The sequence below is a fragment of the Malaclemys terrapin genome, chromosome 6 (genome assembly GCF_027887155.1).
Source record: "Malaclemys terrapin pileata isolate rMalTer1 chromosome 6, rMalTer1.hap1, whole genome shotgun sequence".
Classification (NCBI taxonomy): domain Eukaryota; kingdom Metazoa; phylum Chordata; order Testudines; family Emydidae; genus Malaclemys; species Malaclemys terrapin.
In genome coordinates, this window is record NC_071510.1 from 7999229 (window position 1) to 8021161 (window position 21933).

Here is a 21933-nt window from a genome sequence, read left to right on the forward strand (position 1 = left end):
TCTCTGGCCTCTTCCTCAGCTGGAAATTGACACCGTTGGCTTCATGTTGTTTATGCTTAAATATGTCTTTCACAGCACTGGAACCGTTTGCAGGTTTCAAAAGCAGTAACGACTTATCAGAAGAAGCAAATGAAAGACCCTAGAACTCACCTGGCTTTGCAGTGTCTGATCCTGACCTTGGGTGTATGGGTATAACTGCCACTGGACTCATTAAAACGTAAGTGTGAGGGGACGAGGTAGTGCAGAGGAGGGGTTATGGGCTGTGGAACCTTTTACATCACTACTTCAAGACTAGGGCAGGGCAGTCAGGCTTGGAAGTCCTTTCTTAGCTGTTATATGGCAGGGAGGAAGTGAACCGGTGGTTGAGGTCCAGGTCCTGGTAACCAGGCATCCACTGCACCATGCTAATTGGCAGTCTTGGCTAGGGTGACCAGACAGCACTGTGAAAAATCAGGACATGGGGTGGGGGGAAATAGGCACCTGTATAAGACAAAGCCCCAAATATTGGGACTGTCCCTATAAAATCGGGACATCTGGTCACCCTAGTCTTGGCAGAGAAGTCATAGCAGAATGGATGTGTTATATAGAGACACTGTCTCTGCACAAGGACACGTTGGTAGGTTACAGCTAAGAAACTGGCACTGCCTCTATTCAAGCCGTATCTGGTCTTCGGGCAAACACTGGGATTTAGCCTTCAGCACTGTCACTCAGGGCACTTCGCAAGAGCTACAGTCATTTATTGGGGACGGAGAAGCATTTCAGTTCACGTAATTAAAATTGTCGTGTTTTAAATGTCTCCTTGTGAGTGCCAGGGCAGTGAACTAGATGCGCTTCATCTGAGTGCCTAACAAGTCCACGAATCCTACACACAAACCAAATGTGAACAACTTTCTAATGACTTATTGTCTGTGTTAATTACATCACTGCTTTCACCGGGACAACGGAGTAAGTGAGCTGTAAGCAAAATATTCAGCACTCCTCACCCCAGGATCACCAAGTACTTCACACTGGATGAGCACCATAAGTGGGACATAGTTACAATGGGTCAGGCTTTGGAATAGACCCCAGGTCTCCTGATCAGGGCCGGCTCCAGGCACCAGCCTGGCAAGCAGGTGCTTGGGGCGGCCGCTCCGGAGAGGGGCGGCACGTCCAGCTATTTGGCGGTAATTCGGCGGACGGTCCCTCACTCCTGCTCAGAGTGAAGGACCTCCCGCCGAATTGCCACCGCAGATCGCGACTTTTTTGTTTGTTTGTTTGTTTTTGGCTGCTTGGGACGGCCAAAACCCTGGAGCCGGCCCTGCTCCTGATGCCCAGGCCTGGTGTCTTAACTGCAGCCTTTATTCCAGTCCCTTTAAGAATATGAATTAGATCTAGATAAGCTAAAGCTGAGGCAGGAAATCCTCTCATCCCAATGTACAATAACCGCCACAATATTTGTCAAGGGCAACTCACAATGCTTCTATATTTAGTTTGCTTTCACAGACCCGGGTGAACAAACACACCACCTGATGGCTAGCCGTGGGGACTGCGGGGGGAGGGGGGAAAGGGAGTTCAGTGCTTGACAGAGGAGACGATTTAGGGACCCCATACTGTGCCTTCCACTGCTGACCTAGCACATGTTGCTAAATCTGAGCAGGCAAAACAATCCCAGTAAATCCTAGAGCAGTTTATCTAACGCTTGTTCTGATAAAGGCATATGCAGGGGTCTACATTAGCCCCCTCTCCCCTGGCCCCACATGCTCTGGGTTCTGCAGTCACGTCCTTCATTCAGCTCCTTTTGCAGATAATGCTTTTGCCGGGACGCTTTTGTACTGATCCTATTCAAGATTAAACTGGACAGCCGTGGTCGGTGCATTGGTGAGTTAGAAACGTTTATCTTGACACTTCTCTGGATTCCTTTCTTTTTCTGAACCACCTTGATGCGGTTGGAAGACAATATACCAACAAAACACATGTCCTTGCTGCAAACCGTACATAGCGCAGTGACAGATGTTACCGCTACAGACCAAAAGCTTGTGTTGTAATTAGCTATTAGTAGCATGGCTATAAAGCCAATGGGATTACATGTCACATAAGTATGGTTTCACGTGTCTGGCAGGGACCTACACTAATCGGTTCGGTTGGCAAACACGGCCTAAGTGGTACGTTCTTTACAAATGCTTCTAATTTACAGAAAATATTCCAGACTCACTTGTCCTGAAATAGCCACTTTATTTGTATTAGAAGAAAACATAATTATTGGGTTGTGTATTTGTTTCGGGTGACGTTCTTTTACTGCTAAATAACCTTCTGGTTACATAATACCTTTGTGTTGCAAAGAACAGTTAATTGCTCTAATTGATGAAAAGCCTCTTTTTTAAGAAGCCCCATGTTATTATATGGACACTTATTGACTAAACATTTCCTTTCCACTACATATACATGTTTAACATCCCCAGGAAGTTGACCAGATAGCTGGGAACAAGGATTTGTTTATGGTGTCTTAGATAATGCCTTGTGCCTGAATTAACGGAGCTTGTTATCTTGACACTCTGTCTGGCGTGGAAGAAGTAGCTATGGGTGTTCTCTCCCGGGTCACTGCTGAGCTCCAAGATCTGGTACCCACTGTGACCTTTTATCCCTAAGTGTAATGGCTGAAGGATTAGCTCTGAGAACAACCATTTGGTCTCTTGCTAGAAAACAGGCAAAGGTTTAGAACAGTGCCCGAATGAAAGTGGTGCTTTTAAGGTCCCGAATAAGGTGGGGTCAGGGGGTGCTCGCTGTGGGAGGTGCTGTACAAACAGCAAGGTAGTCCCTGCCCAACAGCGATTACAAAGGGCAAGAAGGGAAATGCAGGCGTGGAGGTGAAGGAGCTTGCCCAAGGTTACCTGGCTCATCTGTGTCAGAGCCAGGACTTCTGACTCCTAGTCTAATGCATTTTCCATTAGACCACCTTGCCTACTGAAAAACATGCCCCAATGAAGGGGCACCGTCGATGCAAATGGAGATGGTGTGGCAGGCACAGGAATTTTACACAGCAGCTGGGCACAACTAATATCTGTGCACCCCAGATCCAGGGGGTGCTCTTTTGTAGTGCCCCATGGGCAAAAGCCTGGCTGAAGGGTGCGGAGGGGAAGCACGACTGAAGCCCTAAGGGACCCTAAGAGGTTGAAGTAGGCATTCCTCCCACTGGCCTTTGTGGAGCTCTGGGAGCCATTGTACTCCCCAAACTCTCTAACGTGGGCCAGTGTTTAAGTGCCACCATCTCTCCCAAGCGACTTGTTACCAGTGCGTGCAGAGCTCTGTGGAAACAGGGAGAGCTCTGGGATGGGTTGTGCTGCAGCAAGGCACAGCAGAATGCCACCGCATGCAGTTCATTGAATCATGGCTTAGGATGTATACCGTGCCCTCGTCTCTGTAGTCGGTCGCTCTGCTGGCTGGGAAGGCTGCACAGGGCCGTACCCCCGTGTGTTCCCTGGCGCCTTTGAGGTGCCTTGCAGCAGCGAGGAGAGAGCAACCTTTGTGCTCAAAGGAGCAAGGGCTGCAGTTGTACCCCCGCGTAATTGGGCAGTACTGGGCACAGACCTCGAGACCAGACCTCCGTAGTTGCAATGTACAGCTAGGGAAGATCCACAGGCACATTCTCTTTACTTCAGTACATAAAGGGGCACCTGTCCATTGCTCTAGGTGCCCCTAACAAACTACCAAAGCCAAAGCTCCCTCCCCCACAGCTCCGAACCCCTGAAAAGCTCATCTCTGCAGCAGCCCGTGAAAATGCGGAGAGGCCCACATCAGCGCCGACCCATGGAAGGGTGTAATATCCTCCACCTGAAATCAGCATCCACCTATGGGAAGCAGCAGGTCACCCATGATACGCAGGTGGGAACTGCAAGAGGCTACAAGAGAGAATAAGGCTGAGGAGGACACAAATCGGTACAAATCATTTTTTTTTCAAGCAGCTTCTGACTTCGTCTTAGTTTGAGTTGCTGTGAAGCATAGCACCAACGGGTGAAAGGTTTTAATAGGGCCACGGAGTGAGGAGAAAAAAGAGGTGGAATTGGCATTATTGCAAATGCATGGGGGTCTTGGTGTGACAACCTGGGAATAGTGTGTGTTTGGGGTGTTTCCGTGTGGAGGAAAACTGGGGGACTCCAGGACTCGGACACAGACACGGTGAGTCTCCTGGGGCAAAGTCCTCATTTTTATACTCGTCGTTTTGGGTCTTAGCCGATGACACATCACATCTATTGGAAAATTTAATGATATTATATTCACCCCCGGTGAGTGAGTGACTATAACCGGGGGCATGTGCATATTCGCATGTCTGCTGATTGATTAACTAATTGTCCATGTTTTCCCCGCAACGCATGTTAAAGAGGCAGGCAGTGGAATGTGACAGAGATGTCCTTACTCTTGCTTCCCCAGACGTATTAGCCCTCTGGCCTTCTTTTTCCATTATGGAAAAGCTGTGTTTGTATTAGTGAAGCAGGCAGACACACCACTGTGAGGATTACACTTGGTTTTTACATAATGGATTATCCAAGATTAAGGGTCTTATTCAGGCACACCAGCAAAAATAACCAATTAGTGACTTTGCAGATTCATTATTTAAAGGCAGCCAGGGGGCAGTTCACACCACACTCTCCAGCTGACCACTGAGTAACTGGACTGACTTGGAGTAAGCTCGAAGGGCTCCAGCTACAATATCCCAGCAGGTAGGTCTCTCTCAATAAAGAAGCAGGTTAGCAGCTCAGGAAACAGCATCTCCTGCCACGCGTTTCAGCCTCTGTACTTGGCATCTTACGTGAAATATTCCTCAGAAAACTGCAAGTAGCATTTGATGTTATGTTCGTCTAGGTGTAACTTGAGCTGCAAAATAGTTAACTGTGCATGTCTTTGTGACCATCTGGATGATTTAGTTGGGGATTGGTCCTGCATTTGAGCAGGGGGTTAGATTAGATGACCTTCTGAGGTCCCTTCCAACCCTGATATTCTACGATTCTATGATTCTATGGTAGCTCAGGTTCCACAGGGATAAGATTATGAAGTTTAAAAGATCTAAATGACTCGCTGTTTGATGTGACAACAGAATATAAGGGTTGGATATCCTGCAAAAAGTTGTAATAATAATAAAAGGATAATCACTAAAGACTTTTTTTCCCTATAAGCATTTAAGTTTAATGTGGGTGTGTGGATGAGTTGGGATATGCTAAGCGGTTAATGCAGATGGGGATTACTTTGGCAAATTTGTGGTAATATTCTAAAGGCAGGTCAGTAATCCAGCATTTGAATATTGTCTCTCAGATGTGAGGTGGCGAGACTATGAGAGGGATTAGTATAAAAGTTAAATGCATTTCATGTTTTAATAATTCACTAGAAAACATTTGGTTAGGTTGTGAGAATCTCATATGAAAGGTAATAACCCTGTTGGACATAGAGATGTCCCAGGGATCAATGCTGGTAAATACTTAAAAACAATTTAATTCTGACAAAGGAGGCTTCACTAGAGCTCACTGGAACACTTTCATCAAAACAAAATGTTAATGGAAAAGCAGAAAATGTGACCAACTCTATCCATTTTCCAGCTAGATTCATATCAATAAAATATAGCCGGCATAAATGCCAGTATTTGTGGCAAGCAAAATACTAATTTAGCAAACCAAAAATTATTGTAGGTGCTCTGATGTGCTAATCAGACTTGTTTTAGGCATTTTAACTTGACCAATACTGTACGTAGAGTAACATGAAAGGAAACAAGTTTAAAAATGTGAAGCCTGTAATCTACATTTATAGCACTAGCTATCCCAGTTGTTGCATGCAGAAGCAGGCATTTTACTTTAAACTTGACCTTACATTTAATAATGACCGTTGTTTCCATCTTAGTGAATATCTGAATGCAGGTAGAAAACTCAGAATTTGCTGATAAAAGTGAGATTGATTGTTGTCCTCATCCCCACCCCAAATGCAATTGACAAGAACGTGGTTGGTAGTACCATTAACCACACAAAGGTATAAACCACTCAACTGTTTAAATTAAAAGAAGACCATTGGCTATGCTCCCCCAGAAGTTGGTATATTTCAAATGCTATCTGGATTAGTTTTTGGCCTTCGATCGAAAACCTTCTTCAGATTTGTGAATCTGCATCCGTATGAAACTCTTCATGTTTGCTTTTGTCTTCCAGAATGAAATATGCACAGTATGTCTTCCTGGCAACACTCCTCTCCGGTATTGAACACTGCCTGGCTCAAAGTTGTACAGTGGATTCTTTCTCTGTGAAAGACAACTTCGACCCAAAGAGGGTAATTATCACGGCTTCATCTGCTGTGCACAGTGCAACAGTTGAAGCTACACAGTTTACATCACTTCTTTAATTTGCATAATATACTAATTCAATGCAACGTGAGCTGGGAAATGAACCTTTTCGTTTTAGAGCTAAAATATATTCTCTCAAACACTGTTTCCGTAGTTTGCTGTTAACTCACCAGATTAATCCCCCGTTGCCTTCTGCTCAGTAAGAACCTCAGCCCAAAAAATCCAAAACGATGGTTAATTTTCTCTCCTAAGGAAACTTGTTTGACCTAGAAACATCTGCTGAATTGCTGGAGGTCAAAAAGCTCCGACTCCTAGTGTGCTGCCATTAGTGGCTCATCCTGACTCTAAATACACAGGACAGTCATTTCCCCCAAGTTAAGGGCATTGCAGACTTGCCTCCTTTGAATCTAGAGTACGCTAGTGAGCTGCAAATCCTCACTCAGGAGGGGCCCTTGGGAGCTGGAGCCGCCTCACAGCGAATCAAAGGGAGATAAATTGGCCCTTAGAGTAGCCCCATTGACGTCAGCCGTCAATCAGCTACTCAAGATTGGTTCTGAGACTCTGGCTGAATTATGGTAGCAAATAGGACTACCTATAGATAACCATTCATTGGGACAGGAAACAAATAGAATCTGGGTTTGGACGTGGCCAGGGCACCAGCCTGGGACTTCGGAGGTGGAGGATGCAATTTCCCTGCTCTGCCACAGACTTCCTATGTGACCTTGAGCCTCTGTGCCTCATTTTCCCATCTGTAAAATGGGGATAATAGCAGGGGTGGCAGAACTGGAGGGAGGGCAGAGGTGAGAGCAGGACTTGGAGCGGCTGCCACGGGGCCTGGAACTGCCAGGACACTCCTTCCCAGTCGGGTGCTGGCTCCCCCACCAAATCTACCTCAATCTACCTCCTACGAGTGGTGAGAGAATCAATGCATTGCAGGTGCTCAGACACTACAATCGTTGGGGTCACAGAAGTACCCCAGGCTGTAGACTATTACATTTCATGATAACGTTCCTGCTCTGCTCCATTTTGTATGGCTCTCCGTTTCAGTCATTAATCTGACGTTTTGGCTCCCTAGGACAGCAAAAGATTAAGGCAGGATCAAACAACTCGACTAATCCACCCTCCCCTACTCCAAAACCTCTTTGCAGCCCTCCTAGGTAGAACCTCTTCCAGAAGGGGCCTTTGGTGGCCCATGGAAGGGTCAAGTAAGGCTGAGCAGGAGTTGTTCCTTCCCCACTTCACTGCTAGACCCCCATCTTGGGTGGTGAGAGGCAATGCAAAGCCTTATAAGTGTACATGTACATAAACTCTGGAGGGTTGGGGGGAACCCGTGCTCTGACTAAAGGTTGAGCATCCCCCTGATTTATCTGTTCCTGAGTTACAGCCTCCATTTCAGTCTCTAACAGGCATGTGATTTCCTAGCTCACCTGGCTAGGGACACAAACCCCCCATATATGTCCCAATTTTCATAAGCGCCAGAGTTGGGGTGCAAGATGTTACAGTGTAGGCAGATGTTCATCTTCTGTTTGTGTTCAGCCTTGTGCATTACTCCTGTTAGTCCTCTAGAGTGAACTCTTTGTGGGTCCGACCATGCTGGCTTAGTTTCCCTTTCCTTTTCAAGACATACGCTGCTAGGTCTTCAGGGATGCTTTTCCTGGGCATTTTCTTCTTTCTCAATCAAATGTACGAACACCAGCGCCCCCACCAAACTCGCCTCTGTTTCTAATGAGTAAGCGTAATGGTTTTTGCCTCTCTGCATAGGAACTTTAACAAGGTGCGGACCTCCAGCAAAGGATCAAATTCAGTCCCTTTCAGTAGTGACACGTGTTGCCATCTAATGGTTATTTAGTGAAACTGTGAAAAGAGATGGTCGTTCCCACCAATTTATGAATGGCAAAGTGGCCCCCAAACCCTCATGCAATTTGCTCTAACTGGTTCACATGTTGCAAAGAGGCCAAGGACTGAACAGAGAATGTTTGATTGACAGCCGGGGTTCGTCTGGGATATGGCTGAGACACGTAAGCAGGGCAGTGTAGGGAAGCTTATGCTGCTGCTATCTGCACTGCAGATGACTGGGACTTCAGCATCCAGGGCTACCAACCCAGCTCCTGTCACAAGGTGCAAATGCACAGTGGAACCATTCCGCCAAGCCCCTAACAAATGCACGCACAGGCCTTTCCCTGGTTTTTATAGCACCTACCTACTGAACTACAAGCTTTCTGGCCACCAGCTTGCTGCAGTACGGGTGGTTACAGATGCCTGATGTTCATGCCATGCAATGAAAATTCAATGGGATATTTTCTTTTCATTTCAGTATGCAGGGAAATGGTATGCCCTAGCAAAGAAGGACCCAGAAGGCCTCTTCCTTCAGGATAACATCTCTGCTGAATACACCATCGAGGAGGATGGCACAATGATTGCATCTTCCAAAGGCAGAGTGAAGCTCTTTGGGTAAGTGCTTGGCGAATCCGCCACTCGCGCGCCTGATTGAATGCACTAGTATGCCTTGTGACTGGGAACGTATCTGAGGTACCTGGGTACCTTGTTCAAGAAGGAAAAGCTAATAAAGCTCAGTACGTTAAAACGTCAAACCTTCTGCTTCTAGGGTCCTGGCTTTATTTCTATTTAGGCCCCCAGTGACGATGATTTCAAAGCCAGCCTGGTCTCTTTCGTGCCTGTCACAAAATCACCATGTATCTGCTCAATATTTATTCCACTCTATATGCATCCGAAGAAGTGGGCTGTAGTCCACGAAAGCTTATGCTCTAATAAATTTGTTAGTCTCTAAGGTGCCACAAGTACTCCTGTTCTTTTCATGTATCTGACAGTCTGTGTTCAGAGGCCCAGGACTTGCAAAGCTAAGTTTTCAATAATGGTAACGAGTCAATAGGCCCAGATGGAGTTTCTGAGTTTTAAGGAACCTAATGAACAAAAGAGCTGAGCTATTAACAAAAAAAACCTAAAAACAATTACTGTATTGAAGGTTTGACCACGTTCAACCTGTTTATTCAAACGAAAGTCCTAAGAATTATACCTCAGGCGTAGCTTCTTTACAGAGACGCATGGCTAAGAAAATCATTAAATGTAGAGTGGCAAAGCAGTCCGGTGAGGGTAATGTCAAATAAACCAATGTAGCTTTTGGAAAGGCAAACTGCTTCTAATTGGTTAGATTTCCCTGAAAGATTTGGTGGTTGAAAGGGCCAAGTGGGTTTTATGTTAGTGGATTTTTCCACCTGACACTGGTTAGTCTTCTGTGGAAGACTCAAAAAGCCCTCAGATAATATGGGCGGGCACTGGATAGACAGATGGAAACAAATAAAGATTTTTGCCCGTCACCTGTGGCTACTGTAGGGCATTACAGCTTGGTTGAGAGACTAAACTGAGTAGAAATAAATAGTTTTCTTGGTGTAGAAAGAAAAAAAACTCAAGACCTTTCATAGATAAATACTAGCTCCAGTGCTGTTCAACATTAGCTAACAATATGGATGATGGGTGCACTGAGGTTCATGGAGGTTAAGTCCATTAATGGCTATTAGCCAGGATGGGTAAGGAATGGTGTCCCTAGCTTCTGTTTGTCAGAGGGTGGAGATGGATGGCAGGAGAGAGATCGCTTGATCATTACCTGTTAGGTTCACTCCCTCTGGGGCACCTGGCATTGGCCACTGTCAGCAGACAGGATACTGGGCTGGATGGACCTTTGGTCTGACCCAGTATGTCTGTTCTTATGAGGTGGTAAAACTCACTGACACAAATGTTAGGTTTGTCAAGAAAGAAGAATGGGCAGCACTCCAGGACGTTTGAGAAAAAGGCCAGGTGAATTCAGAAGGCAAGTACTACATAATGCATGTGGGAAGGAACACGTTCGGCTTCTCAGAGTTGTAAATTGTGGGTAGCCTCTCAAGAAAACCAGGAAATCATCTGTTGCCATGAATGTATCTGCTTCATGGCTGAAGTTACACTCCTTTTATTATGTAGGCTTTAAGCATGCAACTCATCCCAGTGTAAATCCAGCAGTGGGACGACCGATTAGGGTCAGAGAACTCCTATCCTAGTGTGAGGGTGCAGCAAATTCTCCCTGCCTGTGATCCGACACCGGACAGTTCAGTCAGGGGGTTCTTGGCAGCAAACCATGGGAAAAGCTAGTGCAAGTCAGCTATTTGCATGGTGGCCGTCGATTCCTCAGCAAATGAGCAGTAAAACCCACTCCCCGCTGAGGTGGCACCTCCGCCAACAAAAGGATGGGTGCACGGCAGAAAGGAAAACCAGGGGAGATCATTTAGTAGGGAGGCTGCAACCTGTTGTAGTTGGCAAAGGACAGTTACCCTCCCCAACACCTCGTCTGCTCAGAATGTGTGTATGGGGAGGGTGAGGAGGGGAGTGAACTGCAGGGAATGTGACTTGGAACGTGCTCTGGGGCCTTGGCTGTCCAGTCTCTTGGCTCTTGCAAGTTCTTTAGCCTGCTTTCCCCATCTGACCACTACTGGTCCCAGGCCTGGCCCTGGTCGGCCTCCATTTCCCACTTGGACACCCTGTGGTAGCCGCATGGACATGTGGAGGGCAACTGAGAGGAATGATGTGGTGGGATGAAAGCTTCGGCATCTGCCCAGGGGTCTGTCCTGACCGGGACCTACCTGTTCCTCCCCACCTTGTTGATCGTTGGGGCTCAGGTGACACCTGGGGGAAAGGCCTCTGCAAAGGTTGCAAGGGGTGGGTACAAGTGACACATCTCCACTCATTGTGAACCCTGTCGTATGGCCCTGCTTGGCCTCAGAGCACTACGCTAGCTACCCTTTCCCCAGGGTAGGCCAGACCTCCCTAGAGGCTGCTGTGACTTGCAGCCACTCTCTGCATGCTGAGCTAGTCCCAGACGAGTGTGCTACCAGTGACCTGCTCCTCCTGCACAACTCAGGTCTCCGAGCTCCTCCTCCTGTACCCCACATCCTGCTGCTCTTCCCTCTAGCTTGCAGAATCTGACTGTCCACATGGCCGAAACTCGTCTCCTCCCCCGCCTATGGCAACAGTCTGCTCCCACCAGGCTCTGCGAGGTGTAGCAGACAAGAGTGCGCCCTCTGGCCAAAGCTCCCCCCACCTGAGCTCAGTGTGGAAAATGGGGAGCCAGAGGCGAAATGCAGCTTCCGGTCATTTTCAATGCCCCTGTCTACCTATGAGATCACATCTCTGGTGCCTGCTCTGCCAGCCACGCCCACCTTCACTGTCCAGGAATCCATTCCTCCTGTAGCCCACTGGCATTGTTTTCCTGGCTCTCCTTATATAGGGAATTCCTGCCTTAAACTAGTCCATAAGGCTGCTACCCTCCCCACCCTCAAATTCCTTGAGAGACACTACTTATGACGCTCAACGGAAACCAAGCAACCGGTGATATCCCTCTGAATGATCGAGAGCCTTTAAGAGCTGCCTGCAGCCTGTACCCTGCCCTTTCTTCACTGCCATTCTCCCTCGTCCTCCGCCTGCTTGAATCCTGTGGGAACAGCAGGAGCGGAGCAGAGACCCTTACTCCTATTTTTCTGGGCGGCACGCAGCGCAGCGGGAGTCTGATTTGTGTCTGAGCCATACTCCAATACGCTGAATGCATTTCCTGCTGTTTCAGGATGCACACGACTTAACTCTGTGGTGTGGAGGTGGGTAGCAGATCCATCAGCTCTCTGCACTCCCAGCGCCACTCTGAAAATCCGTGCCGCCCACGACTCGTTCCTGCGTAGCGACCGGGAAAGGAGCACTGTACTAGGATGTGGAGTGGCTTTTACTCAATGGTGAACTATTTTGAAATGGGAACAGTGCCCATGACCCTGCTAAGTCTGTCAGAATTAAGACAGGCACCTGGATGAGTCCTGAACCGGGCTATTTGGTGCATTGAAACATACACACTGTAGATTCTCATCCTCGGTCTCTCTGCTCCTCTTTCAGATTCTGGGTGATCTGCGCAGATATGGCTGCTCAGTACACAGTCCCAGACCCCACCACTCCAGCGAAGATGTACATGAGTTACCAAGGTCTGGCTAGCTACTTGTCCAGTGGAGGTGAGTGAATTTCATCCCCTTGGGTTAGCTGTGTTGGCTTGGAGCTCGTTGGTGTCGAGGCCTACATGTTTCAGTGGATGAGCTGCCCAGACCGCTGCACTCATGTGGGACATTGCAGGTCACCCAGGTTAGAGTGGAGTGCGTGAGAGCTGGGGACCCAGCAATGTTGAACAGGGGGATCTGGCTGTGGAATCTACTTTGGGAGACAACTCCAGAGGCTGATCTTTGGAGAACACTGCAAATCCTTGCTCTCCATTGCTTCTCTACCCTAACCAACCCCTTCTCCCCAAAACATGATGGGGAAGCCTACTCCAAGAAAAAGAGAGCTCTCTACCTCCCAAACAGAGACGAGCCAGAGACTCCCTTAAGGACCAAGCTATTACCAATTATTTTACAAAGGTGGGTCACAGCACAAAGCTGTAAAGTAAAGTAGATGGGTATCAATACAGTTCTGGGCTGTCTGGACTTGGGAAATGATGTTTTTCAGGAGTCGGAGGTGTGCTTGCTCCTGTTAGCCTCTGCAGGCCTTCCCCACGCACAGCCTGGTAACTTGAGCTGTGCAGAGGGGAAGGGATTTGACACTTATCCCCATATCCTCCTACTAGCAACTGGCCAAAGCAGCTGGGCGGATGGTGATGGGAGGAAAATTGTATGGTTATTCCTTAGCTGCCCTCAGGATTGAAGCCCCACTCCCCAGGAACTCTTTGTGCCATGACAGGTGTATACACCTGCCTAATTCCCGCATGCACCTTCCACATCCCTTCCCCTGCTCGAGGACCCTCTGCAGTTGTGGTGGCTGGACAGGGTTCCCCATTAGTGAGTGCTGAAGGAATATCTTCCTAGTGCACCAGTAAATAAATTACATCAAAACATACTGGAGGGAAGAACAAAGCTGTAAAAACAGGGGCAACATCTTAGGAAAACGAAAAACCTAGAAAGCGTTAAGCAACATTAATATAGTCATTACTGCTGGTCTGCCTGTGATATATTCCCAGACACACCCCAAGATGAAATGGAGTTAAGGCTAGAGGACATATCACTACTTTAAGTTAAACTAAATTGCAGGGATATTGTAATTATCCCAAGACCAAGGGTTATTGATTTAGGAAATTCAGATAAGGTTGAATTGTTAAGAAATCCAGAGGTGTATTTCCATATCTGTACTGCATGGGCATCCAGACGCCATGCACTGTTCCAACAGACCCTTCAAACTTCCCATAGAGTTAAAGCTCCCTTAATTTTCTACCTAGGTTTTCTACTTGCATCTGAAGAAGTGAGGTTCTTACCCACGAAAGCTTATGCTCCCAATACTTCTGTTAGTCTTAAAGGTGCCACAGGACCTTCTGTTGCTTTTTACCTAGGTTACGTTTCTTTTCTTTTCTGCTAGGATTAATTGTCCCTTTTTCTCTGTTACTCTCCATAATTGAAAGTTTTTCCTTCAGCAGAAATGCTTGTGTGCTGTAGTGACACTATACCAAACTTATTTAGCCTTAACTGTGGTTGTGGGCCCAGATTAAACTGATTTTTTTTTCTAGATCATTTACTGTTCTTCATTATTTCCCCCTCGCAGTGTCATGACCGGGCAGGGATAAGGTTGTTTGGGAGCCCTAACTGTGCATTTCCATACCCCAAAATGTTTGAATTTCTTTCTTGAGTGTTTAACTTTGTGGGCTGATAACACTTGGTTTGGAGATAATAACAGCCCAGCAATGCAGTTTCCCTAAACTGGTGATAAGTACTAAACCTTAATTACATTTTTATGTTGCTCATCTGGGAATCTCCTTGCTTTTTAAACTGAAAATGTTACCTCTTGCACTCCACTCTCTCTGTTATCCTATACACACACTCTAATTTTGCTCCCTTCACCTTCCCTCCACCCGATGCACCTGTGGAGTTGCTCTGGTACAACAGGTACCTTTTGTAGAGGGGTTTTTTTTTTTAGGATTAATCGCAATACTTTCCATTTGTCATCACTGCAAAATTTGTCAAATTGCCCCTTTCAAAATGGCCACCATTTCCCATTGTTCTCCACATGAGTGAAGCAATAGCTTCCTGAAAGGAAAATGGTGCCCCCTATTCTGTAAGAAGGCAGAGACGCTGTCTCATTGACATGCAGAGCTGAGCACAAATTAGAATTTCGACCATACAGGAAATTGATATTTTGCATTTGGTTTTTGTCTCTACTAGAGTGAAAAGCCCAAGTATTAGAATGTCTTGCAGAACGTGACATTCTGAAATTTCAATTTGGAAATATTAAAATGTTACATTTGGTTCCAAACAAGTTCAGCATTAAGCTAAGGTGTCACATTGCCTCATGGAAGTTGTCGTTTGGGTGACTCGTGCTCTCATTGCTCCCTGACTGAACTACATCTTCCTTGATGCCTTGATGCCAATGGAGCACCATGTGACATCGTCATAGGAGAGATCTTGGTTCATCATGGGAGATGTAATTAGTCAGTGAGCCCCAGCCCGTAGGGAATGGGGAACATGAATCACTCTAACGACAACTCCCATGAGGCACCGCCGCACTTTACGCAGATACGCCATAGTGTCAAGATGATTTGAAACCAATATTACAGCTTGGTTCAACAAATGGAAAAGTTTGTATTCAGCTCAACTCAACCAAGAACTAAATGTTTCGATTTTCCCACTAGAAAACTGCAAAACTCTGGCAAAATCTAAATTTTCCCACAGGAAACTTCAATTTGGCAGGAACTGCATTTTCCATCAAATTTCTGTCAATGGAAAACTGCCAACCATCTCTGAGGAGATGGCAGCCATTTTGACAGAGGGCAGTTCTTCATTGAATTCTCTATGCCTACCATTGTTCCCTTCAGTCTCTGCTTTAGGAGAAACTTTCACTGAGAACAGAAAAAAATTACTATGGAATCTAAAAATAAATAAATATAACTCTATAGCCTCAAGATTCCAGTACATTTTAACTGAAAAGTTTTTTAAAATGGGCTAGTCTGCGATTATTAGCGGCAAAAAAGTCTGACACTGGATTTTAAATTTCTTAAAGGGCCCATTTTAACTGGTAAATTTCCAGAAAATTCTGTGCTCAGCCAAGTACTGTAATTTAGGGGAAGAAACCAAATCCCTTCTCGGACTAATTTGTTTTAATGGGGCAGTCTTATAAATCTTTACTACTTTTATGCAAATTCTTGGACTAGAATTCTTGCTGGTTCAGGCCCTGTGTACATGATAAAGGCAGACTTGTGTCACAGGCTGTATCTTGCTGCTGTTCCTAATTTAAACGAAACACTTTGACTTTTCTATACTGTCAAATGGTAAAAGTGAGGGTATTACAATGGCACCCTTCTCAAAATGGCCACAAACTGAGGGCATCTGTGCCTTCAATCCCCTGGAGAACAATGGGTGATGGCAGTCATTTGGAGAGAGGGCAGTTCTTCATGGAATTCTGGAACTGATCATTGTATCATTCGGCGTCCGCTGAGCTAGAGGATTTTACGACTAATGGGAAAACATGACCAAGCTCTCCATTTCATCTGAACTCATTGAAATCTTGGGCCTGGTCTCCATTTAAACTGTGAGTTCAATCCTTGAGGGGGCCTTTTAGGGATCGGGGGCAAAAAAATTGGATGATTTAGTTGGGGATTGGTCCTGCTTTGAGCAGGGGGTTGGACTAGATGACCTCCTGAAATCCCTGCCAACCCTGATATTCTATGATTAATGAAAGAAGCTGGTTTGGTCTGTTAATCAGATTAGAGGCAAAGTCTGACACTGGGTGCTAAAGGACCCGTTTTTAATTTGAATTGCTAAACTAACAGATGTACTAGTAAATATATAATTTTTCTGGGTCATTGGTAAATGCTGTAATTTGAAAAGATACTAGATCAACTCCACTATACTTTTCATACATAAGTGAGTTTTGCACTTATAGCAGGGATTCAACCTCTTAACTATAGAGTATCAACCAATGTCTCCATAACATATGGAAGAACCTCACTAATTTCAGTTGCAAGTCCACAGTGAATTACTGGATTCAGGAGTTATCAATTAAGGGCTCAATTCTGCATTCCTTTTTCACACAAAATTACTACTGAAATCAGTTCTGTGTGTGATAAACATGGAGAATCAGGACCCAAATACTTTAGAAAAAAATACTAATTGTAAAAAAGCCCATTACTTAGACAATTAGTTTTGTTTTTAATACTTGATATCTAGCCAAGTTAATGAAAACCTAGGAAAAAAACTTCATTACAACATATAGTATTGTAATAAACCCTTGGCATGAACAATAAGGTGTGTAGATTAGGAAGGCTCAACTGTGTTTCATCAAACAAAGCTCTTTCAATTACCCCATGGTCCAAGAATAGGCCTGTGACCTTCTGGTGCAAAAAGATGTTTCATGAGGCTTCAGTGAATCTTCTATACCCTAAGCCCCAGTTTTGTTCCCAGTGGTGTTTTGGACAGACTTCAGTGGAGCAGGTCCATAAAGGGGCCAAGAAAAAAAGTTTGGTGGTGAAAACCATTAAAATTCTTTCTATTCCAGGTAGAAGTTGAAAAGGGATTTTATAGTCGAAGGTCAGAAAGAATCATTATCACCTAGTCCAGGGGTCGGCAACCTTTCAGAAGTGGTGTGCCGAGTCTTCATTTATTCACTCTAATTTAAGGTTTTGTGTGCCAGTAATACATTTTAACATTTTAGAAGGTCTCTTTCTATAATTCTATGCTATATAACTAAACTATTGTTGTATGTAAAGTAAATAATGTTTTAAAAATGTTTAAGAAGCTTCATTTAAAATTAAATTAAAATGCACAGCCCCCTGGTTCGGTGGTCAGGACCCAGGCAGTGAGAGTGCCACTGAAAATCAGCTCGCGTGCCGCCTTCGGCACGGGTGCCATAGGTTGCCTACCCCTGATCTAGTCTGACCTCCTGTGTACCATAGCTAATCACGGGGTGACTGCATCAAGCCCGACTCATGGCTGAACGGGAGCGTTTCTCACTGAAAGCCGTTCCATCTAGATGTCAGGACTCTGAGTGGTAGAATCCTACATCCCTTAGGAATCGGTTCCAATCGTTTCACTCACTCTCACATATGCGCGCACACACGCTTTGAAATTTGCTGACTTACCTTCCCACCACTGATTCTTGTCAAGCCTGAGTTCTCTAGATTGGAGTGCTCAGACATCTTCACCTATGTAGCTACCTACAGCCCATGACTAACGAGCTGTTCTAATATTTCAGGGGACAACTACTGGGTGATTGACACCGATTATGACAACTATGCCATTACTTATGCCTGCCGCAGCCTGAAAGAGGATGGCACTTGTGATGATGGATACTCCCTTATCTTCTCACGCAACCCTCGTGGGCTCCCACCAGCCATCCAGCGCATTGTGCGTCAGAAGCAGGAAGAGATTTGCATGTCTGGCCAGTTCCAGCCAGTGCTGCAGACAGGTACGCTAAGATACTAACAGACTCTTACTGTAAAAGTCAGTTGCATATTTCCTAACGCAACAAAGTCGTTGCAACCTAATTAACAGTTCTTTTGACAGCATTTTTGTATGCAATATTAAGTAAGAGTGTGGCTGCAAAGTGAAAGACTTACAAGTTAAAAAAGCCAGATTTAGGGTTGATGTGCAAACTTAATTCTGCCCCTCGTCCCCATCCTATGCAGTAATGAGGCTGATAATCCTGTGGAAAAACAGGATGTCACATCATTAGACCATCCTAATGGATACATACAAAAGGGCAGATTTAAGGTTGCCTGGGCAACGGGAAGTCTGGCATTTCCTAACTTTCAAGTGTTTGACTCGGCCACCTAAATAAAGTCCTTCTAAGTGACCTGCGACTCCCTGCCTGTACAAAGGGAAAAGGGAAAAACAGATTTCAGTACTTAACAGCCTCTCCCCATCGTGAGGCACAAGCGGGGTTTGAAGCCTGAACCTTCAGCACAGACTGCTATAACTGGAGCTGCGTTTCCAACTGCATTAGCTGGCAGGAGGAGATGGCTGTTTCTCCGGGTATGTTAATGAGTCATGTGCTGGATCTTAAGGGTGCTTGGGGAGCAGCCTAGCGTAGTTACCTTTCCTTTGAGCTGGGGACATTCTAGCCCCAGAGAGTGCCCGGGGGGTGGGAGAACTGGCCCTTTGATGCCATATGCTGGAGGACTTCTTGGTAGGGGACTTCTTCCTGGCTTGCTTACCCGACCTCCACCAGAGGTGTGGGACTTACTAACCCATGTGTGGTGCATGGGCTACTGAGGCAATGTGCTGAGTGGGGAGGAAACCCAGCTCTGTGCATTTCCCTCCTCCCAGCCCCACAAAGTCCTGCTCCGGCAGGTCTTGGCCCTTCTCAGCGCAGTGCGGGCTGCAGACCTGGCTCTCCAGAATATTGGGTTGGGTTATTCAGGCTGGCGGTCAGAAACTCTTCCTGAAAATCCAAAGGAGAGGGAAAGGTGGCGAGCAGTTCATCTCCCCAAAATGCTGAACGGGTTGAAGACAAGGCACTTAAGTAGCCAGAGGGCTATTCCCCTCCTGCTTTTCAAAGGTCTGCTGCACACAATGAAGTGGGTGAGAGCTTTCCAGTCAGAAGGGTGCAAGAATCTCTTAAAATGGCAAGTGTTAGATCACCTAAATATAGGGGGACCAACCAGCTCCCTCTTAAAAATAGGTGCTTCATTGAGAGTACAAGTCCCAGCATGCAATGCTTCATTAACTGACAGTCACAGGACTCATTCAGTCACAAAGTAAGGTGCTATCTTTGGGCCTGATCTTGACTTACAGCCCATACTCAGGCAAAACTCTTATTGAAGTCAACGGGAATTTTGCCTGGGTAAAGTCTGCAGGTTCAAACTTTGTAACCGTGTTAAACTGCCCAGGTGTGAGTCGAGGAACAAACAGAAACAAGCTGTGGCAACGCAGCAGGAAAGCAGGGAAGTGTAAGCCCGGTTCACCCAAAGAGCTGACCCAGAGTCTTCTTACTACAAACTCTCATTGCTGGCTGTGGCTGAGAAAGGGGCACTGGTTACTGGGCAGGACGTCTGGTGCTAAATTGATATACTAGGCTGAGGTTATGGCCCTTTGTGGCTAGTGATGGCTGAAGTAACGTAGAGCAGCCTAAGGACTGCTCTAACACATTATGTGGTAGAGCCATGCCCCGAGCAGGATCCAGACAGTGCAAGTGAGAGTTTTGGGCACTAATCCTGAACTCTGTTTTATGAGTACTCCCAAATTTCTGCAGCTGTCGCTGAACTGAGGATTAGAACACTGCAATGACTCTACAAATTCGTTTGCATGGAATCGAAAAAATGAACTAAAGTTTTCTTTCTTTTTTTCTTTCCTTCCTTCCTTTTGCAGGTGCCTGCTAAGGAATTCCACTTGTGATTCGATATCTAAGACCAGAAACTAGATCTCTGGGTCTTGAAGTTGTCAGTCTCTTAAAAATCAAATAGTTTGGACCAATGTTTTTTTCCTGAAAAACATGTTAAAATGTTGTTTTTTTGTAACCCGAGTGCAATTTTCAAAGGAATAACGTTAACGTGATATGTTTTTAAAAAAACCTCTAAACATGAATTTTGCTATCTACTGCCTGTCTCATTTAACCTAGCCTCATATTTTAATTTTCAAGTAACAAAGCCTGGTGGGACAAGAAGGCGGATGTGAGATTGATAAAGTGTGATCCTCTCATTCCAAGTTAATACATTTACTGCTAGTAACTATTAGTGCTGAAATGCCCCAGTTGGGGTTGGGGTCCCATTGTGATGGCTGTTTCGAGTCAGACAACTGGCATCAAACCGATTCAAACTAAGAACACAATATGGGATCACACCAGAGGCTGGTTTTCTAAAAGCTCAGAATACTGAATCCCTGGTTCCTCTTAAGGGTTGAACAAGCTCCGCCTCATCCAAGCCCTGTGCAGCTGCTTGATCCAATCTCCTGGCTACTAGTCCTAACAGTAGGTATCAAAATTCTTCCCACCACTGTCCTCCACCCTCCTGTCTCATCATCTGGGCCCAGGAGTTGCTTTTGTCTGTGCAGAGAGTCAGAGAAGTAATGGGTAGTAGACCGTTCCTCTTAGGAAGATGGGGGGGAGGGGGACCTGAAAAGGCATTTCTCAGTCACACAATTCCCTTTCCATGGGACATGACTGATCCTCAGATGTTAGTGGTTTTCTGTGAAGAAAGCTAAACCCACTGACTTGATATACCACCACGTTATGCTGACTCATGCAACCCTGTAGCAAGGGCATCTTTCTGTGACTAGTAATTACTTAGGATAAGACTGCAGCCAAACCAAAGTGCATGGTAAGACACTGGCACTGCCTAGTGCTTGGCAAATGACTGACTTTTCAGTTGGCTGGCAGTTGGGAACAATTGGGGAAAAGCTTGGTTGCAAATAGCATATAAATTCCTGTTAAAGGCTCTTCTAGCTTGAGTGCGGATAGTGCACCAGGAATGTGGTGAGCTCTCCCTAAAGGGTAAGCGGTTTGTTCTCCCCAAGCCCCTAGTCTGCATTGCCCCTGATATTTAGCTGTAATAGAAGTATGCTAGTTGAGGATAGCACAATCTGTTCACTGCCCTCCAAAGAGAGTCTTCCATTGTCAGGAAGGGGAGAAAGATTGCTAAAGCTCATGTTTAAAGCCATGGGCAGAACCTAAACCGGAGTAGGAAATGCATAGATACTCCCGACCGGAAAACAATTTAGATACACTAGTAACCTGTATGTAAACTACTGTCCTGTGTTCTGAATAAACTTACGCAGTCCGCCTGGTCATACTGGACGAATGCAGTAGTCAGTGGAATGATTTAACGCCTTACTAATCGCCTCTCTGTCCTTTAAGGTAGTATCAGGGATGAGTTGTGGGGACTTAGGACTCCATCTCAATTGATGAGGCAAGCTGAAGTCTTAAGCAAAGGAAGGTTGGCCTTTGGCGAAGACCCTTGGACCAATATGCCACCTTCTGGAAAACTGGGATCTTTAAGGCTCATCCATAATTAGGACCTGGGTGTAGCCCAATTGGTGTATTGAGTATTGATTAATTTCTTAGACTCCAGTGGTTGGTAAGAGTTCAGTCTCCTAACCAGCTACAGCACCTGGAAAATGATTACCAATGGTATTAGAATAAGAGACCCAAGGGGCACTGGAGAAACAACTGCAATTTATCACAAGTCCCTTTATTAACAAATCTGCTAAGCAGATAAACAATCCCGCCAACACTGAACGACCTCAGCAGACAGGGAAAGAGTACGGAGTGTTTAGCCCCGTGCCTGGCATTACTTACATCTCCCAGCTCCATGACAGCAACTGCGCCCCAACACTCCGCTGCACCGGCGAGAACTGCCTATCTGCTGTGCCCTGCAGACCCCCTATGCCAGGGGCCAGGACTTGAGGGCACCAGAGGCCCATTGCAGCCAGAAGCAAGGGCTGTCAGTGTCCCAGCAAGGGACACCCACCCTTCACATCCAGCTAAGCCTGTGGGAGGGGGGGAGCCTGTGCATTATTGTTAGTGGGCATGTTTCAGAGTGCAATGGGATGGGTCAGTTATTTGACATCCTGGAGCCAATTCCCTTTCTAGTCTTTTAATTTATCCCCATCCTTTACAAGAATCAAACATTGTTTATCCTTCTCTATTGT

At 45.9% G+C, this 21933-nt stretch overlaps 1 protein-coding gene across 4 annotated transcripts; it reads left to right on the forward strand.

Moving 5' to 3' along the window:
* The first annotated feature begins 202 nt into the window (after nucleotides 1-202).
* LOC128839432 (purpurin) lies at nucleotides 203-20384 on the forward strand. 4 transcript variants are annotated; one of them, XM_054032443.1, is made up of 6 exons: nucleotides 4622-4694; nucleotides 6162-6279; nucleotides 8607-8743; nucleotides 12218-12330; nucleotides 17543-17755; nucleotides 19657-20384. In XM_054032443.1, the coding sequence occupies exons 2-6, from the start codon at nucleotides 6163-6165 to the stop codon at nucleotides 19665-19667; spliced, it is 591 nt and encodes a 196-aa protein (XP_053888418.1). In that variant the 5' UTR covers nucleotides 4622-4694; nucleotide 6162; the 3' UTR covers nucleotides 19668-20384. The 4 variants fall into 4 exon arrangements, with proteins under 4 accessions (XP_053888415.1, XP_053888417.1, XP_053888418.1 ...); XM_054032440.1 differs by lacking the exons at nucleotides 4622-4694; nucleotides 19657-20384 and adding an exon at nucleotides 203-217 and having other exon boundaries at nucleotides 17543-17772; XM_054032442.1 differs by lacking the exons at nucleotides 4622-4694; nucleotides 19657-20384 and adding an exon at nucleotides 1804-1857 and having other exon boundaries at nucleotides 17543-17772.
* The last annotated feature ends 1549 nt before the right edge of the window (nucleotides 20385-21933 follow it).